Source organism: Garra rufa, chromosome 1, assembly GCF_049309525.1.
Source record: "Garra rufa chromosome 1, GarRuf1.0, whole genome shotgun sequence".
NCBI lineage: Eukaryota > Metazoa > Chordata > Actinopteri > Cypriniformes > Cyprinidae > Garra > Garra rufa.
The window spans coordinates 15653042-15673096 of NC_133361.1; the positions used below are offsets into that span (position 1 = coordinate 15653042).

Here is a 20055-nt window from a genome sequence, read left to right on the forward strand (position 1 = left end):
CGATATCTATCGTGTTGCAGAGGTCCCATCCTCTGAGTCTGTATGCTTAGAATTCTCCATGCTTTATTACTTCCCGATGAAGCCTTAATCTCCCGACCGTGGAGGAAACGTGCGACCAGGGGGCTCTGCCCACTGAGAGGCCACCTAGAGGGGCGTGGTAGGCACTTGTAGCCGCCACGTAAACCCTCAAGGTGGAGTGAGCTAGCCCTGCGGAAAGGCGAGACTGTAGGAACTCCAGAACTGTACCAACCGGGCAGTTGACTGGGTTCGTGGCGCTCGCGGCACCATCTCGCAAACAAGTTCCACTTGAGGCCATACAGTTTCCTCTTAGAGGGAGCTCTGGATTGGAGAAGGGTCTCAACCACCTCAGTAGGGAGACCCGCTCCTATAGGTTGCGCCCCCTCAGGGGCCACACCCATAACCTCAACTTCTCTGGGTGGGGGTGGCAGACTGCGCCCCCGGCCTGAGATAGGAGGTCTCTCCTGACAGGAATCTCCCATGGAGAGCCGTCTAGGAGAGATACCAGGTCCGAGAACCATACTCGTGCCGGCCAGCGCGGGGCTACTAGTGGCAGCCGCACTTGAAACCGACGGACCCGTTCCAGAACTCCCGGGAGCAGAGCGATCGGGGGAAAGGCGTACAGACGCAGCCTCGGCCACGTCTGTGCCATGGCGTCCAGCCCCAGTGGAGCTGGAGGCACTAGAGAGTACCAGAGGGGACAGTGCAATGTCTCTTGAGTCGCAAACAGGTCCACCTGTGCCTGGCCAAAAACTCTCCATATCTGCTTCACCACCTCTGGGTGGAGCATCCATTCCCCGGGCCTCGGCCCCTGCCTCGACAGGACGTCTGCTCCCACATTCAGATGTCCAGGAATGTGGACTGCTCTCAGGGAGAGGAGTTTTCCTTGAGACCACAGGAGGATCCGATACGCCAGCTTGAATAAGGGGCGTGAGCGGATCCCTCCTTGATGGTTTATGTAATAAACTACCGCTGTGCTGTCTGTACGAACGAGGACATGACGGTTTCTTAGGTCTGGTAGAAAACTCCTCAGGGCCTGGAACACCGCCAGCATCTCTAGGCAGTTTATGTGCCATGAGAGGTGGTGAGGGCTCCACAGGCCTTGGGCTGAGCGGCCACTCATGACCGCTCCCCATCCGGTAAGGGACGCATCTGTTGCTAGTGTGACACGGCGGCATGGCATCCCCAAGACCGGTCCCTGAGAGAGAAACCAGGGTTTCTTCCACATGACCAGGGCACGTAGGCAGCGCCGCGTGACACTGATCTTGCGGAGTGGGTTTCCCCTCGGGGAGAACCCCCTGGTTTTGAGCCACCACTGTAGTGGTCTCATATGCAGCAGTCCAAAAGGTATCACGTTGGAGGCGGCTGCCATAAGACCTAACAGTACTTGGAACTGTTTGACAGTGAGTGACTGGCCTAGCTTGACCGCATTTACTGCAGTGAGTATGGAGATCTATCCGAGCAGGTGACAATCGTGCCCGCATCGTGGATGAATCCCACACCACGCCAGATAAGTAGTCCTCTGTAATGGAGAGAGGATGCTCTTCTTGGCGTTGAGTCTCAACCCTAACTTCTGCATGTGAGCGAGAACAACACCTCGATGCTGAACTGCTAACTGCTCCGAAGTGGCTAAGATCAGCCAGTCGTCTATATAGTTGAGTATGCGGATGCCCTGGAGTTGCAGTGGAGCCAGCGCAGCATCCACACACTTCGTAAAAGTTCTGGGTGAGAGAGCTAGGCCGAACGGAAGAACCCTGTACTGGTACGCTTCGCCCCTGAAAGCGAACCTGAGGAACTTCCTGTGCTGAAGAAGGATGGAGACGTGGAAATAAGCGTCTTTTAGATCTATCGTGACAAAAACCAGTCCTCGGACCTGATCTGTGACACGACCTGTCTGACAGTAAGCATCTTGAACTTCAGTTTTCTGACTGAGCGGTTTAGAAGCCTGAGATCTAAGATGGGCCGAAGCCCCCATCCTTCTTCGGAACAATGAAGTAACGGCTGTAGAACCCGGATTCCCTGTCTTGAGGAGGGACCACCTCGATGGCCTCCTTCCTCAGAAGAGTATCTACTTCTTGTTCCATTACCAGACCCTGCTCGGGGCTTACTAATGTTGGAAATACCCCGCTGAAAGGTGGCGGCTTGGTGCCGAACTGGATAGCATAACCTTTCTCTACAGTACGCAGGACCCACTTTGAAATATTTGGCAGTAGTTTCCACGCTGCCAGAAAATTTACTAAGGGTACCAGCCTCTCGAGACTGGTGTCTGGATTTACTCGAGGAACTAACTCGGAGACCTGTAACAGTGAACTGGCAGGACGCTCCTGAGCTAGCTCCTCTGAGGACCCCCGTGGGGGTTGCGAACTCTCCAGGGCCGCTACGTTTTCGGGCGGAACAGCTAGAGGATATTCGCCGGAGATCGCCGCGCCTTGTATTACTGGCAGGGTTAGCTGACAGATCTCCTGAGGGCCCCGAGGGGGTTGAAACCCGCACCTAAGGGTACGGTGCAAACCCCCCCGCGAGGGGCTGCCCTCAACGGCCCTGAATCACAGGGCCGTATAGCCGAGGACTTCCTGGGTTGGGGGACAACCCTCAGGTCGAGCCTCTTCATTCATTTTTTTTTTTTTGGAAGCCCCCGACTTAGAGCGTTGCTTTCCGGGCCCTCTAGGCATAGCCGGAGGAGCGCGGGTGGCAATGCTCTGTTTCTGCGCCTCTAATGTGGAGAGCTGGTACACGGCTGGGGTTTAATTTTCCCGTCAGAAACCCCGACACGTGTTCATTTGCTCATCAAGCCTAAGTTTTATTAGGCGGCCTGAAGAGCAACGACGGAGCTTTCAAAGATGATGCCAAACTGGGCGACAGATAGCTGACAGCGTCTGTCCAACCCGCGGCATCATCTTTACTTCCTAGTTTTTTCTTAGATCTAAACAACTCAATGTAGATCATGGGAAGGACAGAAAGCTCCGTTTGGAAGTGCTGACTTAGTCCGCAGGAAGCAAAACGTTTGCTTTTCTGCGGCTCATATTGCTAGTGCACAGTCAGCACAACCACCAGCTCATCATACTGAGGCGATCAGGGGGGGCGGTTGAATACTTTTGACAACGTACTTCACATCAACCTCCTTGGAGGAAGATATGGAAAGCGTTGAAAACCTTTCCTGGAGGGAAGTAACCGCATTGCGGGCTTCCTTATCCAGAAAAAGGTTTACCGATCCACCAGATAGGAGAGGAGATAGGGTATTTTTAAACACCCGTCTCCCGTCCCTCTAATAGATCGAGCCGCGATCCCAACGAGTGCAGCTACCGCTCCGCCTCGGCGGAAGCGGGGCCAGACCCGCGAGAAACGCTGGCGAAGGCTCCCTCCTCGAAGAGAGCCTTCCGTGGAGCACCCACAGTGGAGGATTTTTACGCTCACACTGTGGACAGCCAGTCTTTTTGAGGGCTGACTGTGCGTGCTCTACACTCAAGCAGACTAAACATAGACTGTGTTTCACTATCTATTTGGCTGCTTGAACCGCCTTAGTTTCTAACTTTCTTTCCCCCTTTGGTTGCATTTAAATGGTCATACTACTCAAATAAAAGCCGTGCAAACTGGCACGAAAAAGCAGCAGTATGACCGCTACAGACACAGACACAGAGCGCTCTCGCTGAATGACAAAAGCTGCCGCGGGCTTCAAACGCACGTGCTTTATAGTTCCTGGTCGGTGACGTCACCGCGCCTGTGACGTCACCCCCGTCGTTCATTCGTTGCAAGACATATTCAGAGTGCGGCCCGCCAATGGCGTTCCCCATAGCGTTCCTGACGCGGCTCGAGTTTCCGGAAGGGAACCTATTATTTTAGAGATAAATGATTCAGGTCATGTTGCCTTGCCATGCACCTGTTGTGTTGTTTTTGTTAGGGGGATTCTCTGTGATTGGTATGAAATCCTTTAGGAGTCTAATGGCCTGTGGAAAAAAACGTCTCAGGTTACGTAGGTAACCCTAGTTCCCTGAGGACAGGGAACGAGACGCTGCGTCCTGGTTAGGACACTTTGGGAACTGCCTTCAGCGTGACCGGTTCTGAAGCTCTTATAAAACAACGGCAATGAACTTGACATTGACCGGCGCCAGCCCATGACGTCATTAACAAGGCGCCTACTAGTATAAAAGGGCGCTTGTGAATACAGCAACCATCTTTTTGTCTGATGGAAAGTGGGGGCCCGATGCATGGCTACGAGACGCAGCGTCTCGTTCCCTGTCCTCAGGGAACTAGGGTTACCTACGTAACCTGAGACGTTCCCTTCCGGAGGGAACTCTACGCTGCGTCCTGGTTAGGACACTTTGGGAACGATATACCCACGCCGCCATGCTGAGGAGTAAGTGAACAACTGACTGATTGAGGAGTCAAGAAGGAACATCACTCCCCACTACTTGGGCCGACGTCACAGCTAGCTCGGCCACCCAAGCACGGAACTCCTAGGAGTGGAGGCCTGATACTTCTAAGCGAGAGTAGGCCTACCTACACTCACCGCTAGTAGTGAAGCTTACCCTTAAGTCTTCATACTAGGCGGGGGTTCTGAAGAGCGGAGGCTCTAAACCAACTCTCTAAACGAGAGGAAGCCTAGCAACACTCTGTGCTTGCGGGGAACTCTGGGAGTGGAGGTCAGAGACCTAACTACACTCAACACTGGAGGTGATCCATGAGGCTCCAGGAGCCTAAGCAATAGAACCACCTAAGTGGAGTTCTCAGGAGAGTGGAGGCTTCTGCAAGAAGACTCTCTAGATGAGAGGAAGCCTAGCGACACTCGATCCTATAAGTAGTGCTGTCTGCAGTGGAGTTGGAAAAACCCAGGGGTTTTTAGAACCAACTCTAGAATGGGAACGGAGAAATACTGCGTAACCCATACCGTGTAGGATTTTAGAAAAGAACCCAACCTTCGGGGGGAATCTTTACCACTCATGTGGATTTCAGAAAGTGCCCAAGGACTTGCGTGTGCACTTACCACTTCACGTGGGTTTTAAGGAGTGCTCAAAGCTTCGCGTGAGTACTCACCACTATTGTGGGTTTGAGAAGGTGCCCAGAGCGTAGCGAGGGAAACACCATATAATTATCACAGGCGACAGCAAAGCCTGGAGCTCTTCTTTCGGAGCTCTGTAAGAGTGGAGGTCTCAAACATAACCCATGCATGAGGGGAGACCTGACTACACTCACGCTTGTAAGTACAGAGGCGGAGCTTCTGGAGAACGGAGGCTTCACAGAAGACTCTCTAAAAAGAGAGGAAACCTGACAACGTTCAATCCACTAGCTCTTAGGAGTGGAGGTCTCAAATAACCCTTCAGTGAGGGGAGACCTAGCTACACTCACGCCTAGAGGTACTGGAAGCGGAGCTTCTGGAAAACGGAGGCTTCACAGAAGACTCTCTAAGGAGAGGAAACCTAGACAACGTTCAATCCACTAGCTCTTAGGAGTGGAGATCTCAATAACCCTTCGTGAGGGGAGACCTGACTACACTCACGCCTGGAGGGAAAGACTGGAAGCGGAGCTTCTGGAGAACGGGGGCCTCACCAGAGGGGAAGCCCCGACACGCTCAATCCGCCAGCTCTTTACGAGTGGAGGCCTCAACGCTCTAAGTGAGGAGAGACCTGGCTACACTCACGCCCAAACTTATTTTCCCTTTAGGAAGAGTGGAGGCTTCTGCAGGAAGACTCTCTAGATGAGAGGAAGCCTAGCGGCACTCAAACCTATAGGTAGTGCTATCTGCAGTGGAGTTGTAACCACCCAGGGGTGTTTAGAACCAACTCTAGAATGGGAACGGAGAAATACTGCGTAACCCATACCATACAGGATTTTAGAAAAGAACCCAACCTTCAGGGGGGAGTCTTTACCACTCATGTGGATTTTAGAAAGTGCCCAAGGACTTGCGTGTGCACTTACCACTTCACGTGGGTTTTTAAGGAGTGCTCAAAGCTTCGCGTGAGTACTCACCACTATTGTGGGTTTGAGAAGGTGCCCAGAGCGTAGCGAGGGAAACACCATATAATTATCACAGGCGATAGCAAAGCCTGGAGCTTCGGAGCTCTGTAAGAGTGGAGGTCTCAAACATAAACCCTTGTGTGAGGGGAGACCTGACTACACTCATGCTTGTAAGTACAGAGGCGGAGCTTCTGGAAAACGGAGGCTTCACAGAAGACTCTCTAAGGAGAGGAAACCTTGACAACGTTCAATCCACTAACTCTCAGGAGTGGAGGTCTCAAAATAGCCCCTCTAGTGAGGGGAGACCTGGCTACACTCACGCCTAGAGTACTGAAGGCGGAGCTTCTGGAGAACGGAGGCTTCACAGAAGACTCTCAAAAAGAGAGGAAACCTGACAACGTTCAATCCACTAGCTCTTAGGAGTGGAGATTTCAATAACCCTTCGTGAGGGGAGACCTGACTACACTCACGCCTGGAGGGAAAGACTGGAAGCGGAGCTTCTGGAGAACGGGGGCCTCACCAGAGGGGAAGCCCCAACATGCTCAATCCGCCAGCTCTTTACGAGTGGAGGCCTCAATGCTCTAAGTGAGGAGAGACCTGGCTACACTCACGCTTGGAGGTACTAAAAACGGAGCTTCTGGGGAACGGAGGCCTTCATAGAGACTCTCAGAATGAGAGGAACACCTGACAACGCTCAACCTCCCAGCTCTACAGAGTGGAGATCTCATACTAAATATACAGTGAGGGGAGATCTAGCTACACTCACGTCTGAAAGTACCCGGAGCGGAGCTTCAGGGGAACGGAGGCTTCACAGAGACCCTCGGATGAGGGGAAACCTAGCAACGCTCAATCTCCTAGCTCTATGGAGTGGAGATCTCACCCAAATATTTTTAGTGAGGGGAGACCTAGCTACACTCAACGCTTTAGAGAATACCAGGACTCACAGCAGGGCCTAAATGCAGAAAGCAGGGGCCCCGTAGAGTGGAGGCTTTGAAACGAATCTTACAGAGAGAAAAAAGCCTGACAACACTCGGTCTTGGTGAGCGGTATTCTAGTAGTCTAGCAGTCTAGTAGTCTCTAGCGAGAGAGATGCTCAAAAGTGGAGGTCTCGGTGAAACCCCACTGAGGGGAGACCTGGCTACACTCAACGCTACAAGTACATGAACCTACCTCACAGGATACTGTGGAGAGGAGGCTAAGAGCACAAAGCACATAGCCGGCAGTTAGCGAGGCCTAGCAGGCCTACCAGCTAAAAACCACGAGTATGTACTTGTCAGCGGAGCACTGAGGGGAGCGAAGGCTGCAACTGGACGGTTCTCAAAACAGGGGAACGCGTCTAAGCATTCTAGGTCTAAACCGTGGGGGAAGACCAATGGCCTGACCTACATCATGACGCCACTAGGCGAAAGGAGGTCTTTGAACAGCAGCAGCGAAGAGCGGAGGCTCAATACAGAATAACTCTCGATCGAGAGGAAGCCTGCAACACCCTGACAACGCTCACCGTGGCAGGACAGTCTGGGAGAGGGGGTGCTAACCAACAGAACTCATGCTAATGAGGGGAGCCCCACTACACTCAAACCCCTAAGTGCTAGCTGATAGAGCTTGTGAGAAATCAGCCTAAACAAGAGCCTGCATGAAGGGGAATCTTGTCGGCACAACTCTCAGAGAGAGGAGGCCTGAAAATCCCTACACTTAGGGCTTCACCTTCTTAGGGGGGTTCCTAAACTGCCCTCTCTCACTAAAGAAACTTCTTTCTTTCCCTTTTGACAGGGCCCTGGGGAGCGGGGCCTATAGTGCACTGACTCACCAAGAGAGGCAGCCCATACGCTCAACCCTGGGTTGCACCTATCTTCTAAGGGTGGGGAACCTACCCAACCTCCCGGTCTTCACACTCAGACGAGCGGAGTCTGGAGAGACTCTTACCGCGGGGCGGGGTAGACTGCTGCCCCAGTGGATGGGTGAACATGCGTATGCAGGTTTGCCACATTGAGCTCCAACGGCGGAGGCTCCGGGCGAGAAACACTCGGTGGTGCTCGCTTAGGGGAGCCTAACAACGCTTCTAACCCCACAGGAGTTTAACAGAAGTGGAGGTCCAGACACTACCTCAGGAAGAGGGGAGACCTAACTACACTTGGCATTCGGGGACCAGGGGGCTCAGATTAAGGAGCCCAAACTAAGTCTCACCCAAGCGGAGCTGGAAGACAAACATGTACACACACATATAACACCCAGATATGTCAGTTCGTATACCGGGCCTGTCAGAATGCGTTAGTAACTTCATCATAGGCCCGGCCCCGGAGTCTAGGAGTAGGACAGGAAGGCAGGCGGCCGAGCGGGCGCGAGGGGCGAAAGGGAGGGACCTCAGGTACCCGACTCCTGCCTGCTTTGACGCCGGCGCTGGATCGTCTCCCTGAGATCCGGCTTCCTACGCCGCGCATCGCGCCTCCTCTGAGACCTGCTCCGTGGAGGTGGAGGGCCTCGAGCGGCCACACTAGCCACCTGGCCCTGTCTCCGGCCCTGGGGCCAGGACGGGCCAGGCTGTCTATGCTGGTCGGGTGCGGGCGTGGACCGGCGAGGGATGAAGGACTTAAAGGCCGCTGAGCGCGCCTTCGCCTCCCTGAACTTCTCCACCACTGTCTGTACAGACGTGCCAAAAAGTTCGGAAGGCGAAACCGGGGCATCGAGGAGAAAACGCTTCTCTTTCTCCCCGATGCCCGTCAGGTTCACCCACAGATGTCTCTCTGTGGCCACCAAAGCAGACATAGCGCGACCAACGGCGGTCGCTGTCTGTCTGGTGGCCCTCAGAGAGAGATCAGTGGTGCGGCGCAGCTCAGTCATCTCCTCCGGGGAAAGCCCCAGGCCCTGGTCCAGGTCTTTTAGTAGGTCGGCCTGGTACGCCTGCAACACCGCTACAGTGTGCAGGGCGGCACCAGCCTGACCTACTGCCGCGTATGCCCTGCCGTTCAGCCGCGATGTCTCCTTGAGCGGCTTATTCGGCAGGGTTGGAGCCGTGAGTGTCGACGTCCCTCCCGAGGAAAGATACGCAGCCAGGGTATCTTCCACCGGGGGCATCGACACATACCCGTGCTCACGCATTCCCTGGACGTCAGCATAATTGACATGCTGATGTCTGGGAATGCGGGCCGAGTAAGGTTTATCCCATGCCTTCTCGACCTCAGCATGGAGGTCGGGAAGGAATGGGAGGCTCAAAGGAGGTGGCCTGACATGGCCAGGAAGATATCTCTCACCAAGCCTGCCGTGAGAGACCTCTTCCTGCGCGCGCCGCCACGGCAGATCTAACCTCGCGGTGGCGCGCCCCATGACGTCCATCAGCTCCTCATACGCGGGGCAGGAGGGCTGGATGGGCTCAAAAGACTCATCTTCGCCCATCTCAGCCTCTTCCTGCTCGCCCTGGCTAGCAGCCAACAGCACACTCGCCGCTGGATCTGAGGATGTGAGAGACAACACATCCTCATCCAGCAGCGCGCCCTCGTCTCCCGCTGACGAGCGCGAGAGAGACACGCCTCTCTGAAACTCGTCAGCGAGCTCCACCTGCGAACCCCACGATCTCAGCCGCCGGGCAGCCTCAGCTGCCGCGGGACCAGAGCCGCGTGGGGGAGGCGGATGTCCTGATCCCCTCGAGAATAAGGACAAACGAGAGCGGAGCTTTTTGATAGAAAAGCTCTCACAGTGTACGCACTCCGCCCCCTCAAGAACGGAGCGCGCGTGCTGCTCACCCAAACATATCACGCATAAATCGTGCGAATCATCCGGTGTCAGACTCCGCGGACACGGATCAGCACACTTCCTAAATTGCTTACCTCCGGACATTGCCATCATACTCACGCTTAGAACAAGGTGATCTGAAGAACAAAAAGATGGTTGCTGTATTCACAAGCGCCCTTTTATACTAGTAGGCGCCTTGTTAATGACGTCATGGGCTGGCGCCGGTCAATGTCAAGTTCATTGCCGTTGTTTTATAAGAGCTTCAGAACCGGTCACGCTGAAGGCAGTTCCCAAAGTGTCCTAACCAGGACGCAGCGTAGAGTTCCCTCCGGAAGGGAACTATTGCACAGTTAGACTGTGAAGGCCTAAATGCTTTGGTGTGAAGGATCTGTGTGATCGGCCACAAGGTTGGTGGCTTTGCGGATACATTTGTGTTTGCACTGGATTTATGTCTTTTCGTCTTTAAAATATAAAATAAATAAATATATAGAGTCAATGCAGTGCCACAAAAACTTGCAAAAGAAAATAAAGTTTTGCAAATTAAAATTGAAATTGAAAAAATAAATAAATGTGCTTTTAGAAACTAAAATAAAAGGATTGCAAAAGAAAATCAATTATTGTGAGAAAATAAGACGTTTTGCAAACAAAAATTAGGTACTGTAAAATATAAATGAAACAGATTTTTTTTAAATTGACCCTCTTTAAAAAAAATCAATGGTCTTTACTTTTAAAAATAATTCACAAAACATAAGTATTTAAGGGCTATAGATAACATGTTAGCATACCACAGCATTGAAGCATGACAGTTTGGATATTAAAACCATATTTTTGCTCCAAACTCACTTTACAATGTTAGTCAAATAATCTTCTTAATACCTTCATTTGCAAAACTTTCTTATGTGGCACTGTATTGACTCCATCTAAATAATTGTGGAAATTACTGCTATAAGTTCACTGAACACCAAAATATCCACTTTTTCAATTTTAACCCTTTATTCCCTAATTTAGGATTAGGGCCAAATTTGACCCATTGGGCTTTAGGCGTAGCATATTAAAGAATCACAAAAACAAACAGTGTCAATGCAAACTATTTTAAATTTAGGAAAATAATCAGTCAACCACACAGCTACATTTAACAATGTATCTGTGGGCTAGCAGTCTCGGCAAACAGGACATCTTCATCACTGGACGAGTCATTGGACGAGTCACTGTCTTGGGCAGAAGATTCACCACCATCACTTTTATGCGGTTGAAACAATTCATCAGAATTGCTATCGCTGTCCAATTCAGGGCCAAAGTCAATATCATCACCTTCAAGCTGCTCCAATACTTGTATTAGAGTGATCTTTCTCTGGTGCTTTCCCTGTCCTGAAAAGGTAGCGGCCATACTCTCTGAAATTTTATACTACTTTATTAGTCTCTGGCCCTGAACTACTGAGGCCCTCTTTATTTGTTTTTGGCCCATCGTTTTTTGAACTAGCTCAGAGTCCCTAATTTATCCAAAAAGAATATAAAACATACTTCTAGGCATTCTGCAAGCTAATACTAAATAGATTAACAAAAAATGCACCATTTTACCAACCGCTGGTTTGTTGAGAAGACGATTTTGTTTGGGTAGGTTTCCAGCTCAACAAAACAGCATGTGGTCAGTCATCTTGTTACTACCACTCTGGCACTTGTGAGTTCAATATTCATCCACTAGGTGTCTCTATGCAGGGGCCAGAAGTGGCACTCTGGGCTTTTGAAGTTAAATTTGACAAATTTGTTTTTGTTTTGTTCATTTTGGGTAGCAGCAATTAACAGCGGCCAAATTTGACCCCGTGGGTTCTCCAGGGTTTTTAAGATAAATCATAATGGATTTTGTATTTATTTGATTTACTTCCTTCTTTGTAATGTGCTGTTATTGAATAAAAAATTAATCAATAATATGTTTCTTCACTGTGTGCATAATGATAATAATATTCTTCTTTCTTAAAATACTGATAAAAAAAAAATAAAAAATGACCAAAACAATCAACCAAACAAAGGTTTCTGAAATCAAGAACCACATTAGAGCTGGACTGAATTATGCAAACACAAATATTTATTGCTTTATATTGTAAAACACCGAAATCAAAGTGAATTGTTTTGGATTAGAAATGATGTTTAGTAAACAATATGAAAATGTTAGATTATAATACATGGCATTCATAGGTTAACAGCAGTACAGTAAGCACAGGATATTCTCTTGAAAACTATTGATTCTCACACTATGATATTTATTTGCCTGACCATATTTATTTGCGTGACCATATTTATTTGCATGCAATAACAAATTAAACACAGTTTGGACTGTAATTTGGCATTGATGTTTGATCCACGCAGTTCAGTGATACAGATACAGACAGAAAAATGAACAAAAACACCAAAGATACATAATCTGATGAGAGCAACTGGACAGAAGCACTGGAGAATGCAGAAGTGCACAACAAATAAGCACTGTGATCATCTTTTGGCACAGTACTTGTACATTAATCACATGATAAATCTATCTGTTTACTGCTGGATGTTGAAGCATATAGTGGATATCTTCTGTTACTCATGTTGGCATCATGTATAACTGCGCAGGTGATGGTGGTTTTGAGATTGTCATACTCTTGTTTTGTCATTGTTAGTATGCTGAGAACAGATGTGGAGTCCTTCTGTTGGATGGGAGCGCTGGTTGAGCCCTTTATGTACGGCTTATAGCCCACTTTCCACATGATATAGACATTGCCAAGTCTAGGGCTGGTGACCTCACACACTAGAGAGACTACATCTGTGCTGATATTATCAGGTTTGTAAATGGCAACACTAGGCATCAGTCCATCTGAATTGAAGAAAGTGATAAAGATTCAATAAACTATTAAACATAAGAATCAAACAATAGTGAATAACAATAGTTCAAACAAGTCAGCTTTCGACAGTGTGTCTAAGCATTTCAAATATGCTTGCATTTTCTGTCAGACAATTATAAAATTATGTTTAAACTTTAATCATCTATGAATGCACACAGAGCCACAAAGCTGATTATTTATATTTATTATTTACCTCCTTTATCAAAACTGATCTCCTGCTTGATGTCTCTGTTATTAAGTGTGTCATGAATGGTGCAAGTGACCATTTCACCATCAAACCATTTCTTTGCATCAACAGTGATGCTGTAGATTACTTTAGACTGTGATGTGTCTATAGACCGTGATATGTCCATAGACCTGAGATGTTTATCCTTCACTTTGCATGACACTGAAGCTTCTCTCACTGTCTTTACATCTCCAGAAACAACAGCTTCCAAGACAACTCTATTATAGACAAATAATTCTTTCTCATTCGGTGGCCTCAGCTCCAGTGTCATTTCAGCTACAAGGAGTAAGAAAAAAAAAAGATTTTATTTGATAGAATTGAGAGTGTGAGCTAGAGAGCAAAACAAAATGGCAAGACTCACCATTAAAGCTCTTCCTTACAGTAAATGTTTCTTGCTGGTGTTTTACCTCACAGGTATAGTAAGTATTTGTGTTCCATGTCTCACTGCTGACTTTATAAAGACTGTATGCTGTGTAAAGACCTTCAGCGTTCACTTCGTACTTCAGGTTTGACTGTCTTGGACTGCTGATATCATTTTCCTTCCATTGTACAGTGAGGTCCTTGTTGTAGACATCCTCAATAACACACATGACAAATGTACTTTTCTGAGTCGTTACAGGAACCAAGCTCAGAGTTGGTGTTTTTCGATCCACTGAAATTAAAACAATTTAGATTTCTAGACAATGAAACTATGGTACCACAAGTTGTTTTGCTCTGATTTCATTTCTCTTGAATATTCATAAGACTGACATCAAATGACTCTTCTCCAGTTTTTTTTTTTTTTTTTTTTTTCCTGTAGGGTATTGGATGAAATCATCCAATCATTTCCATGCTGATCCATACATTATCATGACATTATCATGTAATATTTTAAAGATGTAAATGACATTATGACCAAGTGTTACAAAAGTTATTTTAATTCTGATTTCTTAAACTTTGCTGCAGGATTTTACTGAAAAACTGTTTAGAAAATGTTAATAACGTGTTTAACCTTAGATATCCTGCTGCAACAGTCATATTTAGTTGTAAAATTCTGATAGAATAAACTGAATAAACCATGAATAAACCATATTTTAACATACATTTATTGTGACATTGTATTATTTTTATGAAAGTCATGAAAATCCTTCACATAAAACTACCACAAACAATGTGTTTTACATTTTTAAAAAAGCAAAGGTTTACTAACCAAACAGGGTTTGATGTTGTGCTGAAACAAGTAGAAACAGCAGAGGCCACAGAAGATACATGACTCTTCTCTTGCTGGAAATTAGCTGAATTAGCTGCAAAACATCTAGTCATTAAACTACTACTACTGTGAAGTTTAGATCAAACACTGTGCAATCAGATTTGAGGACTACTGAAATGATTATTTACAAAAAAACAGCTAAATTTAAAACAAGTTTCATTTCTGCAATAGACATTTAAACAAGAACTGTCTGTCAGCATATCTGGGCTAAGTAAAGGTTTGATACAAACTTTGTTCTGTTTTTCCGTCCGTTCTGCTTCAGATCCTTTTTGTGCAGAGACACACATGGGAAGAACGAGACACACACACACACACACACACACACACACACACACACACACACACACACACACACAGTCGTTTGCTTCACTGAACTGATTGGATAAACAAATAAACAGATTATCATAAGGCCTCCTACTGCAGTTTGCCATTTATGTAGATGGTTTTATGGCCAAATTTGTCAACTTGTCAACTGAAAATCATAAGGGAGGATGAACACAGCAAAATATGTGCTCTTGTGCAGATACACAGGTAATATTACTTTAAAAATTAACTGTTATGACAATTAACACCAACAATATACTAAGAGCCTGATGGGAAAAGGAATTAAGTATCAAGTTTTCTGAGGCACTTAATATCCTTACAGTTATGTGAGTGAGAGCAGTCAAACTAAATTCACACAACACAGAAAGTAAGGAGTTAATTTCATTTGTTAACCTGTTAGCCATCTGTGTGAATTCGCTAGCTAGCTACTTAGCTATAAAAACAAGCAAACAAACCAACAAAAAACTATATTTTTGATCTACTCACAATTTGTGTTAACGATTATTCCGAACATTTACATTCTATTTGGTGAAATGTGTTTGTCATGGGATTTGTTTTACAACTACAATGTCTATATGGTCAATGAAGTGATCCTGTTTAAAATTTCAGGTTAACACATTTTCTTTATACAGGTGCATCTCAATAAATTAAAATGTCGTGGAAAAGTTCATTTATTTCAGTAATTCAACTCAAATTGTGAAACTCATGTATTAAATAAATTCAATGCACACAGACTGAAGTAGTTTAAGTCTTTGGTTCTTTTAATTGTGATGATTTGGCTCACAATAAAAACCCACCAATATGCTATCTCAACAAATTAGTATACTTCATAAGACCAAAAAAAAAAAAAAAAAAACATTTTTAGTGAATTGTTGGCCTTCTGGAAAGTGTGCTCATTTATTGTATATGTACTCAATATAAAGCCTTTTAGGGGCTCATTTTGCTTTAATTAGTGCCTCAATTCTGCATGGCATGGAGGTGATCAGTCTGTGGCACTGCTGATGTGGTATAGAAGCCCAGGTTTCTTTGACAATGGCGTTCAGTTCATCCTCATTTTTTGGTTTCTTGTTTTTCAGTTTCCTCTTGACAATACCCCAGATTCACTATGGGGTTTAGGTCTGGTGAGTTTGCTGGCCAGTCAAGCACATCAACACCATGGTTATTTAACCAGCTTTTGGTGCTTTTGGCAGTGTGGCCAGGTGCCAAATCCTGCTGGAAAATGAAATCAGCATCTATAAAAAGCTGGTCAGCAGATTTTTCTCCAAATAATGGACTTCTATGGTGCGGCTTCAAAGGGCTTTAAATGATCCCAGCCAAGGAAGAAGGGTCTTATCTAGTCAACTATTGGTTATTTTCTAAAAAATTTACAATTTATGTACTTTTGAACCTCAAATGCTCGTCTTGTCAGGCTCTGCGTGCACTCTGTGTATTCCGGTTCTTGACAGTTAGGGTATGTCAAAAAAATACCATCTCATTTTATCCTCCAACTTTAAAATTCTTCTACATCGCTACAAACCCAGTGTTTAAAAAGTGAACATGCAAAGGTCTTTACAAAAATGGGTAAAACTGCGATGTAGGACAATTTTGAAGTTAAAGAAGAAAATGAGATGGGATTTTTTCGACATACCCTAACAGTCATGAACTGGAAGACACAGAGTAGACAGAATACACGCAGAGCTTTTTAGAAAATAACCAATCGTTTGGCTAGAAAAGTTCCCAGCCTTCTTCCTCAGCTGCGAAAATTTAAAGCCCTTTAAAGCTGCATTTAAACTGCATTTTGGAAGGTCAAACTCAGGGGCACCATAGATGAAAAAAAAATCCTGAAATGTTTTCCTCAAAAAAATATATATATATTTCTTTACAACTGAAGAAAGAAAGAGATGAACAACTTGCATGACAAGGGGGTGAGTAAATTATATATACATTTTTGTTCTGAAAGTGAACTAATCCTTTAACACTGGACTTCAAGCAACTTGGGCTATGAGCTTCTTCACCCTTCCTCCAGACTCTAGGACCTTGGTTTCCTAATAAAATACAAAACTTGCTGTCATCTGAAAAGAGGACATTGGACCACTGGGCAACAGTCCATTTCCTCTTCTCCTTAGCCCAGGGGCCTCATTTATAAAACTTTCTTACGCACTGATTTGATCTTAGAGTGTTCGTACGATCAAATCCACGTCAAAGTACAGATTTATAAAAACCGTCTTTGACGTGGAAAAGTACTTATCTCCACGTCAGATTCCAGCTTGGCGTACGACCGTTTCCTTGTGGTAATGCCTGGTATTGCAGATAGTTCAGCCTCACTATAATTTGATTTCTTGCGCTTCTTTTTACTTGCCATTGTCACAGAGTTTTTGATTTAGGAATGAGCTCATTTTATATGTTACGATCAAATCAGAAAAGTTCTTAGATAAAATCAAGGATGGTTTCTACGCAAGTCTTTATAAATGAGGCCCCAGGTAAGACGCCTTTGATGTTGTCTGTGGTTCAGGAGTGGCTTTGCAAGAGGAATTGCAGAGAGTTCACCCAAATTCTTGAATCGATTTTGCTTGACAATCTTCTCAAGGCTGCGGTTCTCTCGGTTGGTTTTGCATCTTTTTCTTCCCCACTTTTTTCTTCCACTCAACTTTCTGTTAACATGCTTGGATACAGCACTCTGTGAAAAGCCAGATTCTTTGGCAATTAATGTTTGTGGATTACCCTCCTTGTGAAGGGTGTCAATGATTGTCTAGTCTAGTGAACCAAACTGAGAGACCTTTGCAGGTGTTTTGAGTTGATTGGCATGTCACCATATTCTAATTTGTTGAGATAGTGAATTGGTGGGTTTTTGTTAAATGTGAATCATCACAATTAAAAGAATCAAAGGCTTGAAGTTAAAACAATTGACTGCTTTTGGGCATGAAATATACCAACACTTAGTGTGTTGCATATGGACAGCTGTGTTCTGTCTGAAAATAAAAATAAGCACAACAACCCATGACTTGAGTGACAAGCTTAAGTCATCAAAAACCAAATTTGTTTTGCCAGTAACAAAGAGGAAGTTTGCTGAATTACACATAAAAAGAACCATTCATAGAGATAAATGATTCATGTCATGTTACCTTGCCATGATGCACCTGTGCTATATAAACTGTGATTGGTATGAGATCTTCCCGGCCTCGATTAGCAATAAACAGTGCAAGAATTAATTTGTGCAATAAGAGTAGTTTAAATAAATTGCAAACAAAAATTAAGGTAAAATAAGTAGTTGTAACAGGGAGTGAGAGGCGAGAGGCGAGCGGATCCATATGCAAAGCTTTATTAAAGACGTGGTCAAGACAGGCAGGGTCGAAATCACCAGCAAACAAGAAACAACAAGGGAAATCCAAAAGAGTAATCCAGTTATACAGGCGAGGGTCAAAATCCAGGGTGAGCAGTCCAAGGTAGAAATGAAACAAAACTAAAAAACTAGGGGAAACTATGACTATGACTAGGAAACGGGCAGAACTGGAACAAGGCTAGGAAAAACATGGGAAACAAGATAAACGCTAATGATAAATGCTAAACACGAAACAACGATCCGTACAGACAGAGGGGGAAGGGAAGGCTTTATACCAAACACTAGGGGTCACATGACAAGACTAACCAATGGGAAGGGGACACATGGAACATGGGAGCCAATCTGGGATGGGGTGCCCTCTAATGGAGATGACGGGCACTCCAGTTGGTGATTGTGACAGTAGTTCTGCAAACAAAAAATAAGTACTGCAAGAATTTAAATGAAACAAAGCAATGATTTTGCAACACATTTTTTAAAAATTGCCCTTTAAAAAAAATCAATGATAAGGGCTGCATAAGGGCTATAGATAGCATGTTAGCATATCACACAATTGAAGCATGACAATTGAAATTTGGAGATTAAAACCATATTTTTCTAACATTAGTTAAATAACCTTCTCAATATATTAATTTGCAAAACATTCTTTTGCAAGTATATGCAGCACTGTACTGTACTGAATCCATATAAATAATTCTGAACTGATCATATTTTACTGACTTGATTATTACAGTTTTTCTCAATTGCTAAAACACTATAACCAGTCTTTTGAACTAAAATTTCAAAACTATAACGCCATTTTTGAAAAAGCACACTCATTTCCCTAAACTATAAACACTATTCCCTGCTTTGACACATGAGTTATATTTGGTGAACTGTTACTTCAAAACTCTACACACAAATCCCTACATTTCTCAGTGCTTACACCATGAGGTCATTTAGAAAGCACAAGCATTCAATATTGTTCACTCAAGTCTAAGAAGTTTGAGCTCAATTAGCACACAATTACCCAACTGGAAACACTAGGAGTCAAAATTTAGCACACACACCAATCAGAACCTTCGATGGAGATAAAAGGATAAAAGTTTTTCTCAGTCACTTTGGTGCATTTCTCAGATCAGAAATGAAATATACATTTGTCTGCAGTTTCCTACATTATCAGTTGCTATTGTCATGTTGCTCAAAATGTATTATATACTGTAGTTTTCTGTGCAATAGTCTTACCCCACAAAACATCAAGTCATTAGCTCATCGTATAAATCATTACCTAAATGCAAAATTTTTGATCTAGTTGTCCTAAACTGTCAATCATATATTCTACACATTTCTATTAGATGTTTTGTAAATTTGCCATGAATTATTCAAGTGAATCTTGACTTTCACTAATGAAGATAATATAGATCAACCAATGATAAAGCAGTTCTCTGAAATAGATCAAAGGTACATCTCATGAACCTTCCATTGGAAAGCATATAGACAGAGGACAACACAGGAGTTACAAATTCTGACAGTGGACTTTCTTATTTTTATTTTCACCTTTGTGCCCATATTTCTTTTTTTTTTTTCTGTTTCACAATGACGCTGTGTGCTTTTATTTATTTATTTATTTTTTTGTCAGACCACTAGTACAAGTGTAACTGTGAATCCTATCCAGTCTTTTTCAATCAATATCCCACCTATAGTAATGTGTAATTTTGAAGAGGAAGAGTAGGAGGTGAAAGAGGAAGAGGAGGAGGAGAAGGAGGACGATGACGACAACAACATGGAAGAGACAGAGGAAGAGCAAGGGCAAGAAGACAAGTAGTCTCATATATTTTAGTTGATGAGTGCCAGGGTTGGATCAGGCATGCAAGAGGATTTGACCCCTGCTGCCTGGCCAGGGCTAATTTAGCCTGTGATGCTGAAGAGGTTCTTTGGCCTGTCCCAGACCAAAGACAGGATGCTGGGCAGAATAATTATTTTGTTGTTTTTTGCTGTTTTGTACTGTACTCTACAGTACATTAAATTAAGGAATAAAACACTTGCAAAGGAATAGATTTGTTGTGTTCATCATGTGAAAAGTTTTTTATTTGTATTGTTTTTGTAGTATTGTTTTGAATTTATCTCATCAGTGTGTAAAACTGTTTTGTAGTGTGTTTGTTTTTGAGGATTTGTGTGTCATGTCTGAAAGCAAAGTTTGGTTTTTCAGCAAGATTGAATTGTTTTGAGTGGAGAGCTTCATTTTGACCTCATTATAGGAAGTTTGGGGAAATGAGTTAGGAGTTGTGGATTTGTGTTTAGAGTTTCGCAAATAAGAGGCATAATTTCAAGAAATGTGTTTAAGCAATTGAGAAAAACTGTAAACTGAATTAGGATAAATCATAATGGA

The 20055-nt window shown here is 44.9% G+C and overlaps 1 protein-coding gene and 1 gene segment (V, D, J or C); both read right to left on the minus strand.

The window, feature by feature from the left end:
- The window catches only part of LOC141290255 (interferon-induced very large GTPase 1-like), a 453394-nt gene that overhangs the window by 57299 nt on the left and 376040 nt on the right, over positions 1-20055 (minus strand). The gene's annotated exons all lie outside the window — the stretch shown is intronic.
- Positions 11793-14193, minus strand: LOC141331508 (Ig mu chain C region-like). The segment is given in 4 exon segments: positions 11793-12544; positions 12766-13074; positions 13160-13450; positions 13988-14193. Coding segments are annotated over 4 exon segments (999 nt in total).